At 34.5% G+C, this 23,633-nt stretch overlaps 1 protein-coding gene across 1 annotated transcript in view; it reads right to left on the reverse strand.

Moving 5' to 3' along the window:
- Positions 1-23,633, reverse strand: part of px (MAP7 domain-containg protein plexus) — a 182,321-nt gene that overhangs the window by 64,234 nt on the left and 94,454 nt on the right. The window contains exon 7 of the mRNA XM_076129511.1: positions 23,168-23,305. Coding sequence (XP_075985626.1) covers positions 23,168-23,305 — 138 coding nt within the window. The remainder of the gene's footprint in view (positions 1-23,167; positions 23,306-23,633) is intronic.

Consider the following 23,633-nt stretch of genomic DNA (forward strand, 5'->3'; position numbering starts at 1 on the left):
TTTTTGTTGTGCGATGTGCGCTATTGTGGTATGAATTGTTTTAAATAAGACGATGATGTCTTGCTGTTATTACATACAAATAAACTACTTAAAAATTTAAAGTAACAAACTACGGACGAGACTGGTAACATTACTTGAAGTTAATTTCGTATTTAACTGATTCATAATGCCTATTGAATAGTTTATATTATAATATATTAAATATTGTTTTTGGGATATCATATCTACCTGTGAAAAAACTATTCATGAGATTGTTTCAGGTATTATTATTATTGTTTTTCTAAAGCATTTACGATTTTTTATACCTTATAAGTACTATAATATAGCAGATCTATAAATACATATCTTCCGTCTTAACAGACGGTCTTAAATTGTTGAATTGAACACGTTGCACATAAAATTGATCTTATAACGGTCACGAGGTTTAACAGTCATGTGGAGTAAAAGAAACAGTACCTACATGAAAATGTGGAAATAACAGAGAGAATAAATATTATGACAACTGCACAGTACGAACACAGTCTGTAATAGTACAAGTGTTTTAACCATACACAAGTAAACTGTACTACATTCGTATATTATTGACCAGTGGTACTAAACTTTTCTAAAGAAGATGTTTACTTTATTCCCTTTTACGACCGTCTTAGTCTAATTTCCTAAGAAAAATTCTGTCTGTAACTTTCTGACTTGCATATAATAAATATATGTGACGACGGCTTTTTAGCTACCCCCAGACAGACTGATAGAGTTTCCGCACTATAGTATAGCTATTATGTATTCGTAACCGGCGGTCCTGTATGACAAGATGTATGGATGTGTGTGAGGCAAAGGAAGTTTGTAGGGATCGTACCAAATGGCGTTCTTTGGTGTCTACCTATCCCTATGGGAAAACCGCGTGATGTTATGTATGTATGTATGCTATAGTATAGTTGATTGATGAACGAATATCTAGATTCTGTACCCCATAGATAATTTTGGAGGCTGTTCACGTGTTTGTCACATGGTGTGTTATCAGTTGCGATGAATCATGGTGATAAGAACGTCAATTCATTTAATGCTGAATAATCTTCATTGTCTTACGTTTAGTGTCATGTTTATCTTACAATCGTAGCTGAAACCTTGGTAAGGATGACTGTTATTTTATTTTACACGGAGATTAACGAAATAATCATGTATTTTACTTGAGTTTCTTTTATGTTTCAGTATAAAGATGCTATTACGTCTCTTAGTTGTCTATTTGATAGCTACTATGCAGGGTACATTGTTCTTCTTAATATAATTGAGTTTAATACGTTATGTCATTATGTGGCTATATTTTTTATGTCGCCAGTAATACATATTATCTATCCTTTTACTTACTCAACTAAAACATGTAATTGGTAAAGTTAAAAAGAATAGACTACCTATGCAGTTTACACTAGTCGCAAGCTGAACAAGCAACTTAGTGACTATATTTTTATATTATAGCATCATTAGTGGTCAACCTAGTGTCAAGCTCCCCAGAAGGCCTTTGACACGACTAATCAACTGTTATCTTAAACAACTGTGCGTCTGTCAATTAAAAAGTTCGTTTTTAAGCATAGTATTTATATTATAAGATAATCTTAATTTACATTCTTTTGCGTTTGGGGAAATACATGATAAATCGGGGAAATACACACATGGCATTATCAATATATCAAAATAACGTTCAAGAGTTCTGATTTAAATGTTGCGATGATATCACTATTGGTTAAGTGAATGTCGCTTGAAACATGGTTATTGATAACTATAGAAATTGTAATAGAAATGAGAGGCTGAGATTACATCAAAGTCGCACATTCTGATTATATTTTTCAGTTAAGTATACCTAACATTTTAGTTAAGAAATATAAAGAAAGTCGTTGCGGTAACACCGTGCCTGTTACTCTCGAAGTTACAATAGCTGACTTGCCCAACTCCTCACCGAAACGTAGGTAAACTTCGAATTACTACAAAAATTGGAAAACCTTGCACTTTCACCCGACATGACAATCTAAGATCTAGTGGGTTGCTATCATACACAATCACTTGGATCAAGAAGGTCTACAAATAACCACACAAAAATAAATTAATACTGAAATCTATATCAATTAATCTTAACTGGTATTAAAAGATTATAAAAATATCAGTAGACCACTAGGGTCGACCAGGGAGGGCCTAAGTAGACGCGTCCTCAATCATTGCATGCAAAGTCGTTGGAGACAGTCATGAATTAAGATTACCTTATCAATTATATCAACATGTAATAATCATCTGATAAGAAACTGCACTTTCTTAATTTTAATCATTAAATTCTCTTCTTTCTTTATTTAATACTGTAATTATTATAATCGGATTATAAATATTATCGTGTGAATTTGATTAATTGTCGACTGATAATAAAATACGTCAACGAGACAAAAGAATTGGCATTCACTGGCGTAAATCGCGATAATTCCATTAGGATTTTGAGCTTAACTTGTAGAGGCGTGCGTAATTTGGATAAATAGGGCTTAGTACTTAAATTAACGTCTATGTAGGTCACATGACTGATAGATTAAGTACTATAAATACATGCGTTGCTGTTTGAATCCGTTTTTACTGTTTATTTACAAATTCTGCTAGCTTACTGTTACAAGCGAAGCAAGCCATGTCAGGCGAATCAAAGTATCAATCAATGCATGATCACGAAAATATCGGCAAAAGTCAGGCAACGTAAAAGTTTAAAAGTTAGGTTAATATTTGTACAAATAGTTTTAGGATAAGTTGACCTATGTATTCGTCGTATGATTAATAGTCAAACTAGTGTCAAAAATGTTCAAGCAACTCGAAGGCCTTTGTCACGGCTTGACGATATGGGGCCGACTTCTTGCGGTCCCTCCAAAGTACGGAAAAAAATAAATGACAATAAAGAATGTTGACAGCTAAACACGCTTTGTGATGCACAGAAACACTCAGATAAAACAGTAATACACTGATCAATCATCTTTAAATATAATAATATAATTGACTAGCTGACCCGTGCAACTTTGCTTGCGTCACATAGGAGAATCATAATTTTCCCCGTTTTTGTAACATTTTTTACTGGTACTCTGCTCCTATTGGTCGTAGCGTGATGATATATAGCCTAAAGCCTTCCTCGATAAATGGGCTATCTAACACTGAAAGAATTTTTCAAATCGGACCAGTAGTTCCCGAGATTAGCGCATTCAAACAAACACACAAACAAACAATCAAACAAATAAACTCTTCAACTTTATAATATTAGTATAGATTAGTATAGATATAGATGTGCAAAGGTAGCATACTTAATTAATCGTCCACTACGCACATAACTGGTTACAAGCGCTTCAAATAACCTAACTTAAAAATTGGGACATAATATGAATCACAATATTGATAACGATAAGAAAGCAAGGCCTACTTAAACAAATTAAATAGTAAGCCGCCAAAGTACTGGCAATTAGACAGCTATCGTTCGCGAGATAGTGATGATAAAGTGATAACGAATGATAAGACTGATAACACTGTGTATTCGGAACTTAGAGATAAGGGATATTTGGTGTTTGCATGATTGCAGCTTTTCGTTTGATTGTTTTATGAGTGGTGTAACTCTGATGTGAGCTGGCTAGAGCTGGTTCAGATTCGAATTGAACCACTACTTTGACGTCGAGTGCCTATAAATTTCTAGGATATTAATGTGGGAGATGGCTTTATACAATTAGTAGAGTAATCTGCAATCCTGGGCTTAGCCTCTCTTAAGCAAATGGCATTCTCTTTACCAAACGAAAAGTGGTATTATTTTACAAAAAAATAACTGATTGCTCTCAAAAATGTCTCAAATACTAGATTAACTTAATCATCTATCAATATTACACAAAATATAAAAAGATCACGCATTAACCTTATATAATATTTCAGCCAACCTTTAAATTATTTATTTAAACTAAATTAAATGATCGATGATGGCGTTTATCCTCATATAATATTAGACAATACACATATCTATTGACATAACATCCATCTACTGATGAAATACTAATACAACATCAGCGCAGATTACTAAGATAAAGATAATGAATATAGACTGGAAATACTATATCAAATCGTTATCTCGTCATGTGATAGAGAGATCCGATAGACGTGTTACTAGGGATTTACTAATCTTACTTAATACATGACAGTGGCGAAGGGTGAGTTTTGTTAAAAGGCAAGCCGGAGCTAAAACTGCTTAAGCTAACGTTAAGCAACTCTTGGTGCGGTCATTCCATAGATGGGTGACCGACGCGATGGCGGCTTGAACAAATTTGACACTAGGTTGACCACTAACCATACGTTAACAGAATAAATCGTTGTATTCATTCCGATCTACCAAACTACTTTCATAGTAGGTAAGAACTAAGTACCTAGGTAGGTACCTATGTATGAACGAATGATTCTTCCTATGACTTCAAATTTCATGTTAAAATAAGTGTCTTATTATTTAAATACAACTTTGATTGACTCCAAATGCTACCTTACTAGAAACAATCGGAGAAATAATAAAAACACTTTATAGCTAGGTACCAATAAGCCATTGATATATTATTAAAGTTATATCGTAGAGAATAACTTAAGGGAATGTTAATTTAAAATACTTATCATGTCCTTTGCATTATTTATTTTGGTAAATAGGTACATGTTGGCACTAAGAGCATTTTGAAAACAATGTCTACACTCTACAACATTTATTTACTGATTAATAACTAATTTAACAATATTTATTGCTTCTACTTCTACCTACGTGTTGTCCATGATCGCAATACACAAACAATAACAATGAAAGTAATACTTACAAATACACGTAAGATACGACCAGTACATTCACACAATCACCACGATTTTACACAAAATAATAACATTCATAGATAATTTAACACAATTAAACTCATCCAAATATAATAAACGTAATAATCCAAAATAACCTAAAATAGGCGCGCAAAATGAAAACAATACTAAATCTAAAATCATAAATGTCATCACAACAATATTGCATTCATTGTCTCTCTCTCATTAAATATCATTGCATCTCACTCACACATTCGCTAGTTGCCGCGCCGCCCGCGCCGCTGCGCCCGTCGTACCTACTAGTCGCCCAATAAGCCGATGAATTCCGGGTTACCTCGCCGGTAAAACGCGCCATAGAAAAGTACGTCCGCGTGACGTCATCGACATCTTTTTCCCTTTACGCGATTCCTGCGCGCGCCGTCGAGTTGTTTGACGGCAATTTTGGTAATGCAACTTTTGCTATGACAAATAGAACAGGCGTTTATTCATTTATTTATTTTAAATTAGTCGTATTGAAAATATTGATGAATTGATGAATGTCGTAATAAATATAAAATTAAATTTAAATAAACGATCTTTTTTTTTGAGAATAATACACATTTATGTGACGCATTTTTAGGAGTGTTCCGAAGGTAAAGCCGGTAGGAATCGGGTTATAGGGAGCCTTCGCCACTGATACATGAGGACCTTTTTTGTTTGTATGGATATTTGTTACTCAATCACGTAAGAACTGCTGAATGGATTTCAATGAATTTTGGTACACAGATAGTTTATAGCCTAGATTAACAATTAGGATAGTTTTATACGGACCTAATTTCATGCGGACAGAGTCACAGGCAAAAGCTTTTTTACATGAAAGAATATCTAACTAACGAACATACAAACATTCATACATCCTAACAAATTTTCGCAGTTATAGTTTTAGTTACCGATTAACTGATAGACAACGCACAGCCAAAATTACTGGACGTAAGAAGCTGAAAATTTTGCATGGACCCCCTTCCGCAGTATACGGGTACACGAAGAGTGGAGATTCAGAACTTTCTACGTGAAATAATGTTATTGTTATTACTAGCACGAGTGAAGCAGTGGGTGCAAGGTAGCTCTACTAAATACCTAGTAGGTATTACATTGGTATCCGATTGAAGGTTATCAGTCAATCCCTTATATTCAGTCTTATGATTGCGGTCACGTCTCTGGCAAAACTGATAATTTTGTTGAAGGGGGCTTTTTCATTTGTTTTTTTAAATCTATCTGGTGTAGACAATCTATTAGAGTTGTAGGGAATAAAGTGATTTTATTTAGTTGATTAGGATATTATATTTATTGAAATAATGGAATAGTTATTATATTTTTCCTTCTTTTATCTCGAAGGGTGAAGTCCAATATACAAATCGTGACACAAAACTATCATATCATATTTTTGATAGCTGATGATTTTACTAGAATAGTACTATATACCTCTATATACTTATATACATGACTCAACCAGTTCGTATCTGTGTCAAAACTCGCTGTATCATTAGAGTGATAAGACAATGATCCACTAGTGTTATAGTAGTTTTGATAACGACACTATAAAGATAATCTGGTCGGTAATTCCGGTCGTTCGATTACACAACTTAATAGTGCATAGTGTGGCCATATTTAAATAAACATTATTAGTGGCACATTGATTTTGTATAAATTTTCTTGTAGGACAAGATGTAATGCGGCAAAACAAGTTTAATGTCCTCCTAGCCGATACTCTGCGAAGATGACCAATCTCATTGAAACGGCCTACGGTGTTTATAATGACAAAGTGTGTTCACAATACACAGGTACACTCTTCATTTCTAACTTTACCGTGGCGCATAACCGACGCGGCCAGTGAGAGATCAGACGCAGGATTTACGTGCTCTCCGAGGCACTGATCTACGACCTCAACCTAACGCTGGGCAGTATCTGAGAAATTCCTGACTGAAAAACACAGAAATCAGTTTTTGGCCCGACGGTTGATTCGATCCCGAGACCTCTGCACGGCAGTCGCATATACTAACGACTCCACCACTAATCCAGTCAAAATAGAAGGTTAGAGAATGCAGGAAGAGACGTTCTTTAGTCTCTGCCTGTTTTGCCACACATGTTCTGTTAAATTTCCATCTCTCAATGTTTTTGCTTTAAAATTTGCAGAATCTCAAAAAAAGTCTTTCCTTTTAAAAACATGTGGAAAACACCTAATTCACGAACAGAACTACAGTATCACATCGCTAATAAAGTCGAAATATCATGCTGGCGATAAGATAGTAAACTTACACGGGTCTGTAAGAATGATTAGTTGAAACAGCGCTATAATCTGTCGATAACACCACGCCTTAGATATTAATTGTAGATAATCATGTAAATCATGGCGTTATCATGAGGGTTGCACGCGGCCCCTGCTGGGCGACAATAACGATAACTCAACATACGTAAGCACTAGTCCTGATACTAAGGTAGACAGAGATTATATTTTTTTTTTTAAAGCGAATTAATATCGTTTGGTTGGACTGCAAAATTATATTAGAGCAGGTGTAATGAATTAATACATAATAACCATTATATGCCATAAAACGAAATCCCCTAGCTGCATCTGTTTGTAAACTAAAAATATGATTAATGCATTTTTATCGATAGGTAGAGTAATTCTCATTTAAGTGTCAGAGTATGATGGCTTAAGATTAACCTGCCCGAAGCCGAGGTTTTCCACTTGTAATAAAAACATAATTTATTTTTACCGTTATTAATTTCTGATCTAGGGGTACAAGTACATATACTGTAGGTTAATTAACGTGTTACTACTTTCGTTTATACGTTTTTAAAACCCCCACTAATACTCTAGGTAATAAGTATTTATAAAACTCGATTCACACGAGGTTAACCAATAACCATATAAAAGAAAGACACAAATTCGCTGACAAATTAATTATTTGAAATCTGCTCAGTAGTTTTCGAGATCACATCTCTTTAAACAAACACACCCAACATTTGCGGACCATTTGCCAATAAATTCTTAAAATATCCTGACATTTGATCCTAACAGTCGTTCTCTAAATGACCTATTTAAGATAATAATACAATATATACCACTCTGTATTTTATTGGTCGTCGTAAAATCTTAAATTTACGACCGCCATATAAAAGCTGTAAACTAATTTAAATTATTTTTTGCTTGGCCTTATTTATATGTAATATGATGAGATAGTTTTGGTCTAATATTTGATGTTGTTAACTTGTTAATTAAGATATATGTTATTGATATAAGACTTGTTAAATAAAACCGACAGTTTGTGGTCTTATGAGAGGAAGTAATAATCAATTGAGTCGGATTATAAAACCGGCTTACATTGGTGCTATTCTTGGGAAAGCTACTCACAACATCGATGAATGCTTTGACAAACGGAGAGTGTGTTAGAATATACTTGTATTGTTTATTAGAGCTGAGGTAGATGCTGGTAGACTTGTATCATCAAACATGAATGTCTCCTAGTAAAAGGAGCAACTAAAGATCAGAGGCACGTAAATGAAATTATAAGTCGTAGTCTCAAGCTGTTCCTGTTTCACAAACTTAAGTGCGTTTGGTAGTAAGAAGGTAACAGAAAGCTATTTTAAAAGTTTTAGCAGCTATCGGTACCATTTTACAAATAATTGAACACATACACCTAACCGTTTTAGTTAAAACCGCGTGTACATCAGAAGCTGTTAGCTTGTACATCAAACACAAATAAAAGAAAAGCTACCGTGTAATACCAATATTACACACTTGTTCAAATATTGGTAGCACACACAGCTAAACAAATGTTCCGTAATAAAACGTGTTATCATCATGACCGGAACACCGTGTTACGTACTAACTAATTTCAAGTTTTTTCTTTCATTAGAGAAATAGTATTATCTCCATGGTTACCAGTTGCGTTCACCGGTCAGTTAAATAGTCCGTATTGTATACACACCGGTCAGTATTTTATACACATCTGCGTACACTTTCGAGTGTGACAGGCGTGATGTTAAAACTAGCTATTATTTACAGCTAAGATGTATCTGACTAAACGGCCAGTTCACATCAAAAACCTATGGACCAAGATCCCAGAGCTGCCAGACCTACGTCATTTTAGCAAAGCTGAAACTTTGAGGATTGTTAGTATAAAGGGTCTGTTAAAAGGTATGCACATCCACTACCTTGAAAGCGGGGCCGTTTCTGAGGTAGCGCGGAGTGAAGGTGCGTAAAAAACGACCCAACCCACGTTATAGTAGCAAAGTTGGTTTTCAGATATGTTATTAATGATATTATGTAGAATTAAAATTGACTATTGCCAGACCGTTTCCCGGGGCCATTACTTCTGCCAGACGCCTTAAATGTTATAAAAAAATGAGGTCAACTACGTCATAGTAGCAAGCCTAAATTTTATATATGTTATTAAAGGTACAATTTTAAGACCCCCTGTATGCGGACAGACCATTCCGCAGGGCCCTTCGTCCCCTAGACGCCATTAAACTTTCCCTATGAGTGCGAGAGTAAGAACATTATTCATACGCATAAATGAAAAACAATTGAATTAAAAAAATAAAAATTGAAAAATTATTGAATACTAACTGACCCGCGCATCTTTGCTTGCGTCACTTAAGAGAAATAGGTCAAAATGTTACATAAACGGGTTATGTAACATTTTTCACTGGTACTCTGCTCCTATTGGTCGTAGCGTGATGATATATAGCTTATAGCTTTTCTCAATAAATAGGCTATCCAACAGTAAAATATTTTTTTATTCGCACCAGTAGTTCCTGAGATTAGCGCGTTCACACAAACAAACAAACTTCTCAGCTTTATAAAATTAGTATAGATTAAAAGTACTTGGAATGTTTAGGAAGATAAGTAACATTATTTTGGGATGCTGCACGGCTACAACTTTTCATTAACACGTATACAGTCGGCGATTTGAATGAGAAATTCCACCGGCAAAATGTTAAAAAATTCGACGCAAGTAATTTACCTCCTTGTAAATCTGAATTGCTTCAACAATTTCGACGAGCAAATTATATTGCGGGTGTCTGGAGTCTTCTTCTTATCGTATGGTCAGTGGTCAACCTAGTGTCAAAGTTGTTCAAGCCGCCCGAAGGCCTTTGACATGGCTTAACGACTGTTATCGTAGTAGATAACAACCGGGACCGACTTTTAACGTGCCCTCCGAAGCACGGAGACGCCCAGTTCAAATACCACTATGCGGTCACCCATCTATGGAATAACCGCGCCAAGGGTTGCTTAACCCACAGATCGTTTACCGACCGGTGAGTGCAACTGGCTATGGGCGCCTCAAATGGTGTCTGGAGTAATGCTCATATAAAGCGTCCTAGCATTTTAAGCCCAGCAAATAAAGAGTGGGTTCTAAAGGATAACCATTATCATTTTAAGTGGTTTGATGGTGACTAATTGCCAAGTTTCGTAAGCGAATCACTTGAAAACGAATTAGGTATTTTATTTTAACTATAAATTATTTCAATATACCTACTTGTAACTGTTTTCAACATCATTACCTACATTTTTTTTTACAGAGAATTCAAGTAACAATGAAGACGATGGTGGAGATGATTTAAATATTCAATTTGATGAGGGAAGTAAGAGCTCAGATAATGATGATGATGATGAATGACTACAATTTTTTTTTCATAATTTTTGTGAATAGTGTAAACCATATCTATTTTTAAAATAATTCCCAAAATAATGTTGCTTATCTTCCTAAACATTCCAAGTACTTTTAATCTATACTAATTTTATAAAGCTGAGAAGTTTGTTTGTTTGTATGAACGCGCTAATCTCAGGAACTACTGGTGCGAATAAAAAAATATTTTACTGTTGGATAGCCTATTTATTGAGAAAAGCTATAAGCTATATATCATCACGCTACGACCAATAGGAGCAGAGTACCAGTGAAAAATGTTACATAACCCGTTTATGTAACATTTTGACCTATTTCTCTTAAGTGACGCAAGCAAAGATGCGCGGGTCAGTTAGTATTCAATAATTTTTCAATTTTTATTTTTTTAATTCAATTGTTTTTCATTTATGCGTATGAATAATGTTCTTACTCTCGCACTCATAGGGAAAGTTTAATGGCGTCTAGGGGACGAAGGGCCCTGCGGAATGGTCTGTCCGCATACAGGGGGTCTTAAAATTGTACCTTTAATAACATATATAAAATTTAGGCTTGCTACTATGACGTAGTTGACCTCATTTTTTTATAACATTTAAGGCGTCTGGCAGAAGTAATGGCCCCGGGAAACGGTCTGGCAATAGTCAATTTTAATTCTACATAATATCATTAATAACATATCTGAAAACCAACTTTGCTACTATAACGTGGGTTGGGTCGTTTTTTACGCACCTTCACTCCGCGCTACCTCAGAAACGGCCCCGCTTTCAAGGTAGTGGATGTGCATACCTTTTAACAGACCCTTTATACTAACAATCCTCAAAGTTTCAGCTTTGCTAAAATGACGTAGGTCTGGCAGCTCTGGGATCTTACTCTACTACAAAAGTATAATTACTACAAAAATACATATTTTCATTTAAAACATACTTTTCTACACTTGTAATAAAGCTATATTTTTTAAACATTCGTTACAAAATATAAGGAAATAAATACATACTTTTATATGTTCTGTACATGTGTGTTTTCTGACGTGTAGTTTAAGTACAATAGAGCTATATATATTTGTATGGCATATTGGTATATAACAACAAGAAGTTATAACAAGCATGTGTTTGACAATGTTGTCAATATCGATAAATAATAATTTTATGACGAATACAGTGTCTGTCACTTACTTATTCACTATTTAAAGACTACCTAAGACTACTCGACAATTTAGGGCCTGAAATCCTACCGTTTTAACTTTTATGTTGAATGAAACAAGTAACGAATTCAGTATTTCATTGTTATAAATAATAAACGAAAACACACATAAAATAACGCCTTTTTTTCATAGGAGGAGGCAGAGACCAAAGAACGCCACTCGGTACGATCATTACAAACTTCCTTTGCCTCATTCACATCCATACATCTTGTCATACAGGACCGCCGGTTACGAGTGCTACACACCTGACGTTTTTGCGAGACATCACCGATACGATATTTGATATTTATGTATTATAATCATATAATAAAAATTAATAAATAAAGAACGTCAACGCATAAATAAAATAATAATGTAATCAGACGTCATCATATCAATTCACAAGCCTTGACACAAACCAAGAATCATTGACACGGAATCTTAATAGCCAACGAAATAAAATGAATCATGTATATGCAAAATATACGAAATAAACATAACAATCAAATTAAAATATGTAAAAAATAGATTGATATAAATGGCGGGTTAAAATTCAAGGTAAATTAAGATGACAATGGCTTGACTATTAAGAATAACGAATTAATATGTAAATGTAGTCGGTCGAAGCTATTAGAGATAAACGTCAAATTGTGAGGATTGATGATTGATGTTTGTTATTTGATCATACAAAAACTATTCAAGAGATTTGAATGAAATTTTGCAGAGCAATAATTTTGCAATCCATATCTCTATAGGTACCTGTGTGAGCATAAAGTTAGCTAATAATATTTAATTTTTAAGCACGATCTTCAACAGTGAGGGACGCAAAACGAAGAAATTTCGTACAAACAGTACATATATTATAATACATTAAATATTAATTTTGGATAATAATAATTGCTAATTGCATTTCCTTCCTTTTGATAAAATGGGACGTTTTTCTACTTCTATCGACTATCTACAACTGTATCTACCTACAACAGCAGCTATCGTAAAATTCTATTGTAAAATTTGTAAGAAAAACGAATCAACCCTCCTAGCGCAAACCGCAGGAAATATTTTTCAAGACATTTTAAATGTCAAATCGTCTCAACCTGCGCTGCAGATTTCAAATAATGTACGTCCCTATATACAAGTACTAAAACATCAAACAATTTCTTCAACTAACAAATAATAGAGAAATCTATTACAAAACGTCGCATTTGCACAGAGCCGAGTGTTAATGTGTGAGCAAACTGTGTAGACTGCGTAACTGAGAGTGAAGTGTCGCGGTAAACAACTACTGACATTGTAACGATAGCATTATCTCAAGTGCACTCAAGTTATAACAGGTCAGGAACACACACATATCCAACAGGTGAATGTGGACTAGACTTCTATGTCGGAATAAAAAATGTATGTAAAAAATGTTTGTGTTCTATAGAAAATGGACTTGACGAGGTTAAAAAATTCATGCATAAAAATATTACCTATTACTGTACCATAGCAATGATCTCCCACATCGAAACAAGAGGCTAAGCCTTGAGTTCATTAAATTAAAATTGGCACACCCCCTTATTATACCGTTTACCATGTTAGTGCCATAAAATAGAGGGAGCGTATTGTCATAAACCAGGCACGTTACCAACCTCCGGGCTACTTAATACTTATTGAGAACGTTTCAGTAGAAATTGAAAAACCTGATAGGGCATTGCCTGGCTGAAGGGAATTAGTGGCCTCTCTTGCAGGGAAAAGTACAATTCAGACCACGAAAGCAGCAAAGACAGTGATAAGTCTAAAACTAGAATAGGTAACAGTAATAAATATACTCAATCGTCAAAGAATTCCGGTTGTTTGGTAAAGTTCATTGCAATAACCTCAAGGAGTGGCCTTCCTACATTACTTTACAAATGACGTCACAACGTGTTAAACAGATAGATTTGAACCCACGACCTGTGCAGTCGTAAACTTGGCTAACGATGTAGCAATATTCAAATAGCACTACTGTACATAAATTAATTAGCAAATAAGCTCATTTATAATCTCAATGTAATGTAAGCGAGGTTAAGAATCAACTTAAATGGATCATTAGAATTTTTCTTTTCCCTACCTTCTTCTAAACTATTTGGGACTAAATTATTAATATCTTCTTTTTAAATTCGAACTGCCAGAATCTAAAAAGCGACAGAAACATCAAAATTCATAATCTTGTATGTCACCACATCTTCAACAAACTGAACAAAAGTTGCGACTAACCAATGAGAAATGAATGGTTGAAGAAATGGCTGAAGAAATTCAGAGATGTCCATAGTCCAAGCAGCAAATAAGCAGCAGAATGATAGATGATTGGAACATTTCTAAAACCTATACAACAAAGCAGCATGTATCTTAAGTAAAATGTATATCTTGTAATAAGAAAAGAAAACATTGCAACTAGCTGACACCTAAATGATTGGCAACGAAGTCCCAGGATAGCCACCCAACAGAAGTCTGGAGGCGACCATTTTCCAAGAATAAAACAACGCAGATCACAAAAGAAGAAAAAGTATCAACGTAAAACGTTAGCTAAACACAAATTAAAAACTAAACGATCCTTTGGAACACACTTGAGATAATGAAATTTTCCTGAATCCTACCTATCACACTGAGTATCCACCTGGCTTCCACCTGGCCCTTGTCACGAGTGCTTCTATAACTTTCTTCAATCACTCTCTATTCAAATGATTACTTCACTTGAAACACTCATGTTATTCCTTGTGATAGTGGAGTCATTCATAATGTATCAAGTGGTTGTTATTACGACACTTGTAAAGAAAGCTTGCAATCTATAATGTTATTTTCTGTGATTATTGTATCATTGTTTTAGCCGCTTGAAGACTTGACTTTAACATGAATCACTGCTGCCTTATATTCGATGGAAATTTTAATTATTTTCTGATCGGAAGGGCTATAAAAAATACTACTTAGACTAGACTAAAGAAGTTTTTTACCAGTTCTTCTCATAAGACTTTTAAAGACCTTCTGATCCGGTGATAGATTAAGAACAGATTCAAAAAATTCTATCACCTAAATGAATTTTATTAACATTTTTGAAGCCAACATTTAACCATTCTTGATTATCATACTATACTGTATCAGTTACTCTTTAGTCTCTACCAATCACCATAACAAAAGGCGTGATCTTGTATAAGTTTATACTTTAATCTCGGATCGAAGTCTCAGTCAAAAGCTAGTGTCCCCAGCATCATTATGTTACGTTTATCTCCAATCAGTAGATATTATCTGTCCAACTGATAAGTATTGATATTTATAACATTATCACCTTACATGGTTCTTGTAACTCGATATGGCTATGTTATGAATATTAAATTGACCGGATTATGCGTGTTTTGTCACTTATTCACACAAAAATGTATATCTAATATCTTTATAGCGTTTCTTAATTCGTACAAGCTCACCTTAGGATATCTTTAACTCTCTTTGGAGCATTCACAGTTAGTTGCGCTCACCTGTCAGAAAACAATCAGTGAGGTTAAACAACTTAGTACCTACAATAATTCCATAGATGGATAGCTACTTATGAAAACGTCATCGTGCTTGCATCATGTTGAAAGTAAGTCCCGGTTATCGTCTATTATTATAAAAATGTCGTAAAGTCAAGACAATCTCTTGAGGAGGGCTTGAAGAACTTTGACAACTAACCAAAGGCAAGTAAGTAAAAAATCGTGACCTGCGTCTAGAGTCACAAGTTTTACCCGGTTCATGTAATAAATATTTATCTTAATAAAAGTTTGAAGATAACCTTATAAAAAAAACTAATTATTTCTCAACAAGACAAGTTCAAACCGCCATACATAATTACGCAAAAAGTCAAATATTTTCAGTACATTGAGTTACACGAAATAATCACGCGCTCTCTACACTCGACTGTATCGTGTTCAGATAAAAAAAAACACTTTCATTTATTTACTATGCTCATAATATTATACTGTAGAATACTGACACTATGTTTGTCAAGCAAGGAATATAACCTTGGACCTCTTACATAAGATGCCTAAACCGTACAAACTTAACTGCACTTTATAAATTGAAAGACATTTAAGAAAACAAATATTGTGAAATAACTTAAGTCTACCAACCCCTAATCATTATACTATGTGATGGATTATATTGCCCTAAACTTTATACATCATCGAACGATATATTCAAACCACATAGATCTACAGCCAACTATACTCCCTCCACACTACACCACCTAACATGATCCTGCGCTAGTTCCCTATCTCGTGGCCGAGAGTGGCATAAACTCTACGATACAAATGACATTTCAACTAATCAAATTAAAATAGTGAAAATAAACTTATTAGACATCTACCTTACAGTTAACCGGCGACCTATCCTCGTTGCCGCACATCCGAACCAACATTTTACAAAACACTACACAATATCAGCACAAATCATACATCACTACACATATTCACTATAAAAATCACTATAACACTCTCATTTTTACACATACACAAATCCAAAAGGCACTGTGAAAAATGTATTTTTTAGTAGTTTAAACGTATATACGCGTACGCGCACGGCAAAGTCTCGCACGCGACTGATACGCCTCTCTTATCGTTAATAGGTCAAACGGTAGCAAACGATAACTTCAAACATTCACAGTTTATTTTGATGACGTACTCGTGAAAGTCTTTTCTTGTATGACAAATATTAGTTTGGACTGGTTGGGTTTCAAATTTGCTTTGCGGTTATCACTTTAATAAGTTCTTGGTAGTAGTGTTAATAGGTTTGATGGTTGCTTAAATATTCTTGTTAGAATGGAAACACCTGTACTAAGAACGAATTGTCGCGGGGACTTTTACAAACATAAAAGATGCTAATAATACGCTTATGTGGTGAAGACCTTTACAAACTTCCAAGCAACCTTTCAGTACGCGTATTGTCTAACTATCTTACTAATAAACTTTGCAAGATCTGATTACTTATACTGAGTTTTTTTTCTATTTCACTAATATATAGTTTCAAAAATGATTGTATGTAGCAAATCACTATAACCATTTAAAGCCCATACAAGGTTGAATAATAAGACAGTTAGTGCAAAAGCTTTGACAAAAAGCCAGCTACTTAAAGTCTTAAATATTTAAATTAAAATACCCAATATAAAATTGTCCAATAAATAACCCTCATTTCATCACAGTTGCCTGTGTTAGGCGTCAATAAAACAGCTTCCTAACTTCACTCACTTGTATATAATTAACATAAAATATCGATAATCTATTGATTTCTCTAACTCGTCCAATTAGACAGCGGAAGATTACGACTTAATTAATTAAACAAATTTATTTATATTACTGTCAGTAGGTATGTTGATTCATCATGCAAAAACCACATCATTAAATCATAGTTTTTACTGCTTCAAGAATTATTCTAAATTTTATTTTATCGTATGATTAGTGGTCAACCGAGTGTCAAACTTTTTCAAGCCAGTGTGTGGTCACCCATCTAAAGAATGACCGCGCCAAGCGTTGCTTAACCTTCAAATCGTTAACCGACCGGTAACCGTCTTTCTGATTCCATTTTTTATACAAGCAAGCTTTATTTACATACTTCGAAAACTAGTCTAGGCTGTCCAGTCAATTATGTGAATAAGTCTGTCTCAATTCTATTGGATAACCGGTACTTATCCAAAGGTGGTCAAACTGGCGGTTATCGTTCTTTTATAATAGTTAACACATCGGCCCTACACCTAACAGTCTGCGAGTCGTGTCCCGTCTGTCGTATTATAAGCGTGAGAGAGTAGCCGACCTGTTTCTTGTATCACTTAGACCCCTTTAATAGACTCCCGCTGGCTGGTTTCAAAGAAACTGGTCACTGCAGCCGAATATCAGCTAGGGAGATATTATTACTAATAGTATAGAGTGATCGACGGTTCGAACCCAAGGCACATCAACGACTTTTCGAAGTTATGTGTGTATTCGAAATAATTATCATTTCTTCCAACGCTTAAGGAAAACATCTTAACACCTTGACTGTCCACAAACTTCTGCAAAGTCCCTAACCCGCACTTGGCTAGCGTGGTGACGTCAAGGCTTAGCCTCCATTGTTGAGGAGACTTCTGGACAAGGGTGTCCAGAAGTAGGACAGTCATGGGTCATAAATAGAGTCACATAGCTCTGAACAACATAAACTAAAAAATGGAGAACCTCACAGGTAGTCAGTACCTACTTGATCAAATCTTTGCCTTTACTTACAGCCTTATCTAATGCGTTACAAGTCTTAATAGACCATAATATTCTCATACAAATACTAATACAACTTAATAAATAATTCATCACATCTCACAACCAATCAACGTTCGATAAATACAAAAAACTTGTATTTTACAGTCGCATTAATTCAATGAATTGTTGCCGATATTAAATTATTTGATTTCCAGTTTATTACGAGAACGATTGCTATCTGAATGCAAATTGTTCTTTATTGCTGATGATTTATTCATAGTTTTATTAATAGAAGTTAGACGATTAGTATTATCATTGAAGTGTCCCAGGAAAAGTGTTTAGAAACCTTCTGTTGGACGATTAAAACTGTAAGTAAGTAGTTATTTGCTGACATTTTGAATAAAATTTGTATGATATAGCTATAAACGGTTGAAAACCAGGCACAAAGTAGATACAACCAGACTTATGACAAATAGATAACACGAATATCTGCTTTACTAAGCATTTGCATTATAACAACCAGCAACTGGAGCGAGCTGCCTAAAAGGCTTATATGTTTACGCTACAATGCATATAGACTTTGAAAGTTTTATATCCAAGGCCGTAACGTCAAGAAAATATATATTAACTTTCTATTTGAATCGTATTTTAACTACTTTAATACTCTTACATTTATACAATCTCGCTTCTAGCTTATATGGACTAGGGTAGGCACAAACCAAAGGACGCCACTTACTACGATTCTTACAAACTTCCCTTGCTTCATTAACATTCATACATCTTGTCAAACAGCCTTGTATAACGCACCTGACCTACTTAACACCCTTATTTGAATACATTAAAGAAATAACACACCACACGGGGTAGTCTCTACCCCTCCTCTAACATCATCCCCACGTCATCAAGTCTGACCTGAGATAATCATAAAAAAATAAATTTAACCCATTACTGTCCCACTGCTGAGCAAGGGTCTCCTATCGTTATGAGGGATGGGTTAGAACTTGAGTCCACCACGCAGCCATCTGCGGGTTGGGGGCTATGCATTCCTTCAAGAACTGTGTCAAAGAACTCTAAGACTTGTTTTCCTTCACCGTTGGAACAAGTGATAATTATTACTGATACACACTCTGAAAAGTCATTAGTATGTTGCCTCGGGTTCGAACCACGGACCACTATAGCGTGTGAGGTATTAACTTTTACCACTCAGCTATCACTGCTCTAAGATAATCACATTATATAAAACGAATGTGTTCATCCGATATATCCGTGAGTGACGTAAAAAACATACTATCACTGCGTGATTCATAACATTATAATATACGGGGATTTTTGTGTATAAGATATGAAAACTTTTGCAAATTGGTGTAGAGAGCAGAGCAAAGTAAAGTATTAGAAATTATGTTTTAAGTGATTGACTCAGATTTGTTTTTGCTCTTCACAAAGTTGGTGTAAGACCTACTAATAATAAAATAATGTATGAAAGTTTGTTATCACTTGGATAGATCTTGCATGCAAAGTTCGCGGCTGGTGGGAAGTATAGAAAATTCATAATTTAGTGGCACACATCAGTATGCAGCCGACAGTGATCTGTTTTATAAAGCTGCACTACTTTGGAGAAATACGGAAACGCTAACGCTCTGGTTAGTTATTGGACAACTATAAGGCAACTTCAGTTAATATCATTCAGATAGATTTATCCTTATCAGAACCGATTATAAACAACTTTACAATACTAATAAAACTGTCACATCACAAAAAGTATTTCTAAAAAAACGCAAATACATATCTACATAATTCGTTGAAACATAACATAGTTACGCCAAACGCTAGGTCAGCCACCACGACACACTGACCTTAAACACTTTTTATATAATCTGCGTAGAATCAAGTATTGTATTATAATTATAATGTAGATGACTCCTGACTCTTGATCTCTGGCCCGTGTATCGGGTTTGTTAATTTGTGGCTATCAATACTCATTCAGTCTTTATTTCGGTTTGATGACTCGTGTAGGTAAGAGAATTATGATACAATATTAACGTTTTTTTGCAAATATATCGTTGCCTGATAAGTCTGTTTTTTTTTTTCATATGTTTTGCGCGATGGTACAGATATGTCGTATAGACTTTAGTTGCTAGTTGACTGACCATATTATACTACTTACTATAAAAAAAATATTTTCGTGTGTGGTCTAGCAATAAATTTGTTCTAATTGCATGAAGGCATGCCTTAGCGGCAGTTACATACCTATAAAGAAAGGAATCGTTTATTTTTTCTTCTTTCTTTTAAGAAACACAATAATTGTCTCCAATATTCAATTAATTACTCGTAGAAAAAAGTCTTATTATTAAAAATCGTGCCGACATATATTTCCTTAATATCAAGACTAACAATCACAATAAAATAATAAAAAGTACACCTGAGAAGACATTTAAAACTAATTTTGAACTATGAAAATAGTTGTAACATCCTACTAATTCGCCTTTGCTATCCAGACATGACCAATGACATAACAAGCTAACTCCTAACCACAAACAGTCTTTGTAAACACACTATTATAAACTCATTCAATAATATTTACATAGAACGAGAGATTATCACATAATTGTACATATTGCTATCTCACTCTAACACTTAAAGAGAGAGGGAGATAAAGATATGGTGACGTAATATTTAGATATGTATTAGGAAATGATGTTTGTTATGGCAGTTAGTGGTAAATATGTTTTTAATAATAATGTGATTACTGGTTAGGGGTCGTTAGATGATCTGTGGGGATACGTGACGGAGGCTCTTCGATTAAATGATAAGATAGGAATGATCGAGAAGTTTATTACTCAATGAGAAACTGCAATACGGTCAATGGTCATGTTATAACATTTGGCCCCACAAGCATACAATTATATTGATTACTCCGCTCTAAGGTTGTATCTTGATAGAATACAGCCCAAAAGCGTATCTCATAAAAGTATTTTAAACAAAAATGCCCAATATTTCATTTGTTTCTATGTCAATTAATGGAAATATTAGCACGCACGAACTTATACAAAACGTATACGTATATTTCAAATACGTACAATCCGAACTCACTCCATTTTGTTTCAGTAGAAACCAGTTTGAACCTACAAAAATGTAAACAATCGTGTCTACACTACATATTCATAAGTTAAATACATAACACTCGTTTTTCGTACACTTATTTTTGGACTTTGCTCGCGTGTAGATATTTACAATGATCTTACGACAAGATAAAAACGGATAGTACTTTCTGACATCACTTCTTACATCCGAACTGAGCCAAACTTACACAAAAATTAAATAAATAATGACATTTGAATTCATTAAATAATGGATTTCGGTACACAAATAATTTAACCTATACTTAATTTAAAAAGGACGGTTGATACCCAAGTAGGGTAACCATTACGCTGCCGGGTTGCCAGGAAGTAAAAACATCAGCCAAATCCCCTAACGGCTTGTTTTTGAGAATGAAAACATGTTTATCAGACCCCGTTGAATAGGGTCCAATGGAATAACGTGGGATAAGAACAGAACAAAGAATAAACAATTAATAACTTTCATGATCAATTAAGATACTTTTTTACTTCGGGAACGCTTATTATGCACATAATGTTGCGAGCAAAAGTTCGCATGACAAATAACATTACTTAGAAAAAAATATAGCAATACTAAAGAAACAATCAGCATAAATTTAACTATTAAGTATCATAACGGGATAATCGCTACTCAAAGAACTACTTAATATTTAATAATCGATGCGATCATTGAATGCAAATGAACTTGCCTTCGTCAGATAGTTATTATTTATCTATTAATTGACCCTCGGTGTCAAACAAGAACGACTGGTTTTTTTCTCATAAAATCCGTCACGGACTCATAATGACTCGTTTTAAGGTCAAATGTGTTATATTAAAGTGTTTTATAGTGTTTTATGTCTTTCTTGCTTTCCTTTAACTTAGTGTTAATTTTAATCATAGAATGATTGACTTATAAAATCATTATCTGTAGACTAGCTGACTCGCGCAACTTTGCTTGCGTCACATAAGAGGGGATGGGTCGAAATTTTCCCGTTTTTGTAATATTTTTTACTGGTACTCTGTTCCTATTGGTCGTAGCGTGATGATATATAGCTTATAGCTTTCCTCGATAGATGGGCTATCTAACACTGATATTTTTTCAAATCTGACACGTAGTTACTGAGATTAGCGCGTTCAAATAAACAAACCAACTCTTCAGCTTTATAATATTAGTATAGATATGGGAGCGGAAGCCAAGCTAGGCGCTGGTATCGTGATGATTTCGCGACATTGGAGGGAGCGTCGTGTTAGAAAGTCGCACCGGGTAAAAGGAAACCTCTACCCAGCAGTATGACTATGCGCAAAGATCCTACTTAAAACTGACTTCAGAAAAACGAGGAAGTTCTCAATTCAATCGTATCTTTTTTATATTTAAACATCGGCTTACTAAACGACAATAGCAAGATGTCAACAATGACTTTTTAAATGTCTATTTACAGAGACGTTACAAGTATACTATGCTAATACCCATACCCATCTACAAATTGGCTTAATAAAAATATGCTTATCAAACTCATATCTGTGATTTTATAACTGGTTACGATCAGTTTTACTTGCAATTACTAGTCGGTAATTGCACAATGAAATATGTAAATGAATACAATATGAATCCTACAAGTTATCCTTTGTTTTATAGATCTCATCTTTGTTTTATTGATATTACCAGTAATAAAACGTAGTATATATATATAATATTCATAAATGCATCAAACGTGTAGAATATGAAATAAAGACGTTTGAGAAATATGTGTTACGCAACTGTGTAAATAACTTATGTACAAAGAACCGTTAGATATTTCGATTGTTATGTAAAACTTGATGATCAAGCTACACGTGTCCAAGAGTTCACGAAAAGGAAAACGTAAAGCTAAGTTAGATACAAAAGGAAATACTTTGTATTTATTCGAAAGAAAGAAAATATTTTTTGTGCGTAGTTAGGGTTCGAAAACATTATCTAAGCGCATATTTTACTATGAGAATGTTGTCAATATCTTTTGTATACCTAATATATAACTCTTACTCTCTTATTAACATTAACTGAAACTTTACATTGAAGACAACATCCAATGTAATCAAATCAATTGAATGAATCCCATACAACGTCATAGTCCATTGTCGTTTCAAATTACAACCTGGAAAAAAGTACAAATGTATGTAAAGTCATAAGGAGTAAGGTGTACATACCTGGTAGGTGTTCCACTGCTGCAGCAGGTGGTGGTGGCAGGCGGCGCAGGCGCGCACCGTGCCCTGCGCGTCCTTGGGGCGCGAGCGCGGCGGCCGCGGGTGCTGCTCGCCGAAGATCGGGAAGTACGCCTGCTTCGTCTGTCAACACACAACACATCATTATCACTATTTATTTAAATACTAATAGTATTTAGAGGATGACGGGACGAACGAATACCTTGCTAGAAAAATGGCCAGAGGACGAGAAATGGAGGGGGTTGGGAAGTCCACGAAACCATGATGGAAAATATTTCAAAATGGTGCCTACAAAATTATTCTGAATGGTTTAAAATCGTAAACGTTATCTTTATAAATAAGAAATAATCGCCAAAATGTATGTACACGCATAACTTTTTAACAACCAAACCAAATTCGATATTTTTTAGAATATGCATGTTTGTATGAATTTGATGGGACCTAACTACCC

This window comes from Anticarsia gemmatalis, chromosome 22, assembly GCF_050436995.1.
Source record: "Anticarsia gemmatalis isolate Benzon Research Colony breed Stoneville strain chromosome 22, ilAntGemm2 primary, whole genome shotgun sequence".
In the NCBI taxonomy this organism is placed as follows: Eukaryota; Metazoa; Arthropoda; class Insecta; order Lepidoptera; family Erebidae; genus Anticarsia; species Anticarsia gemmatalis.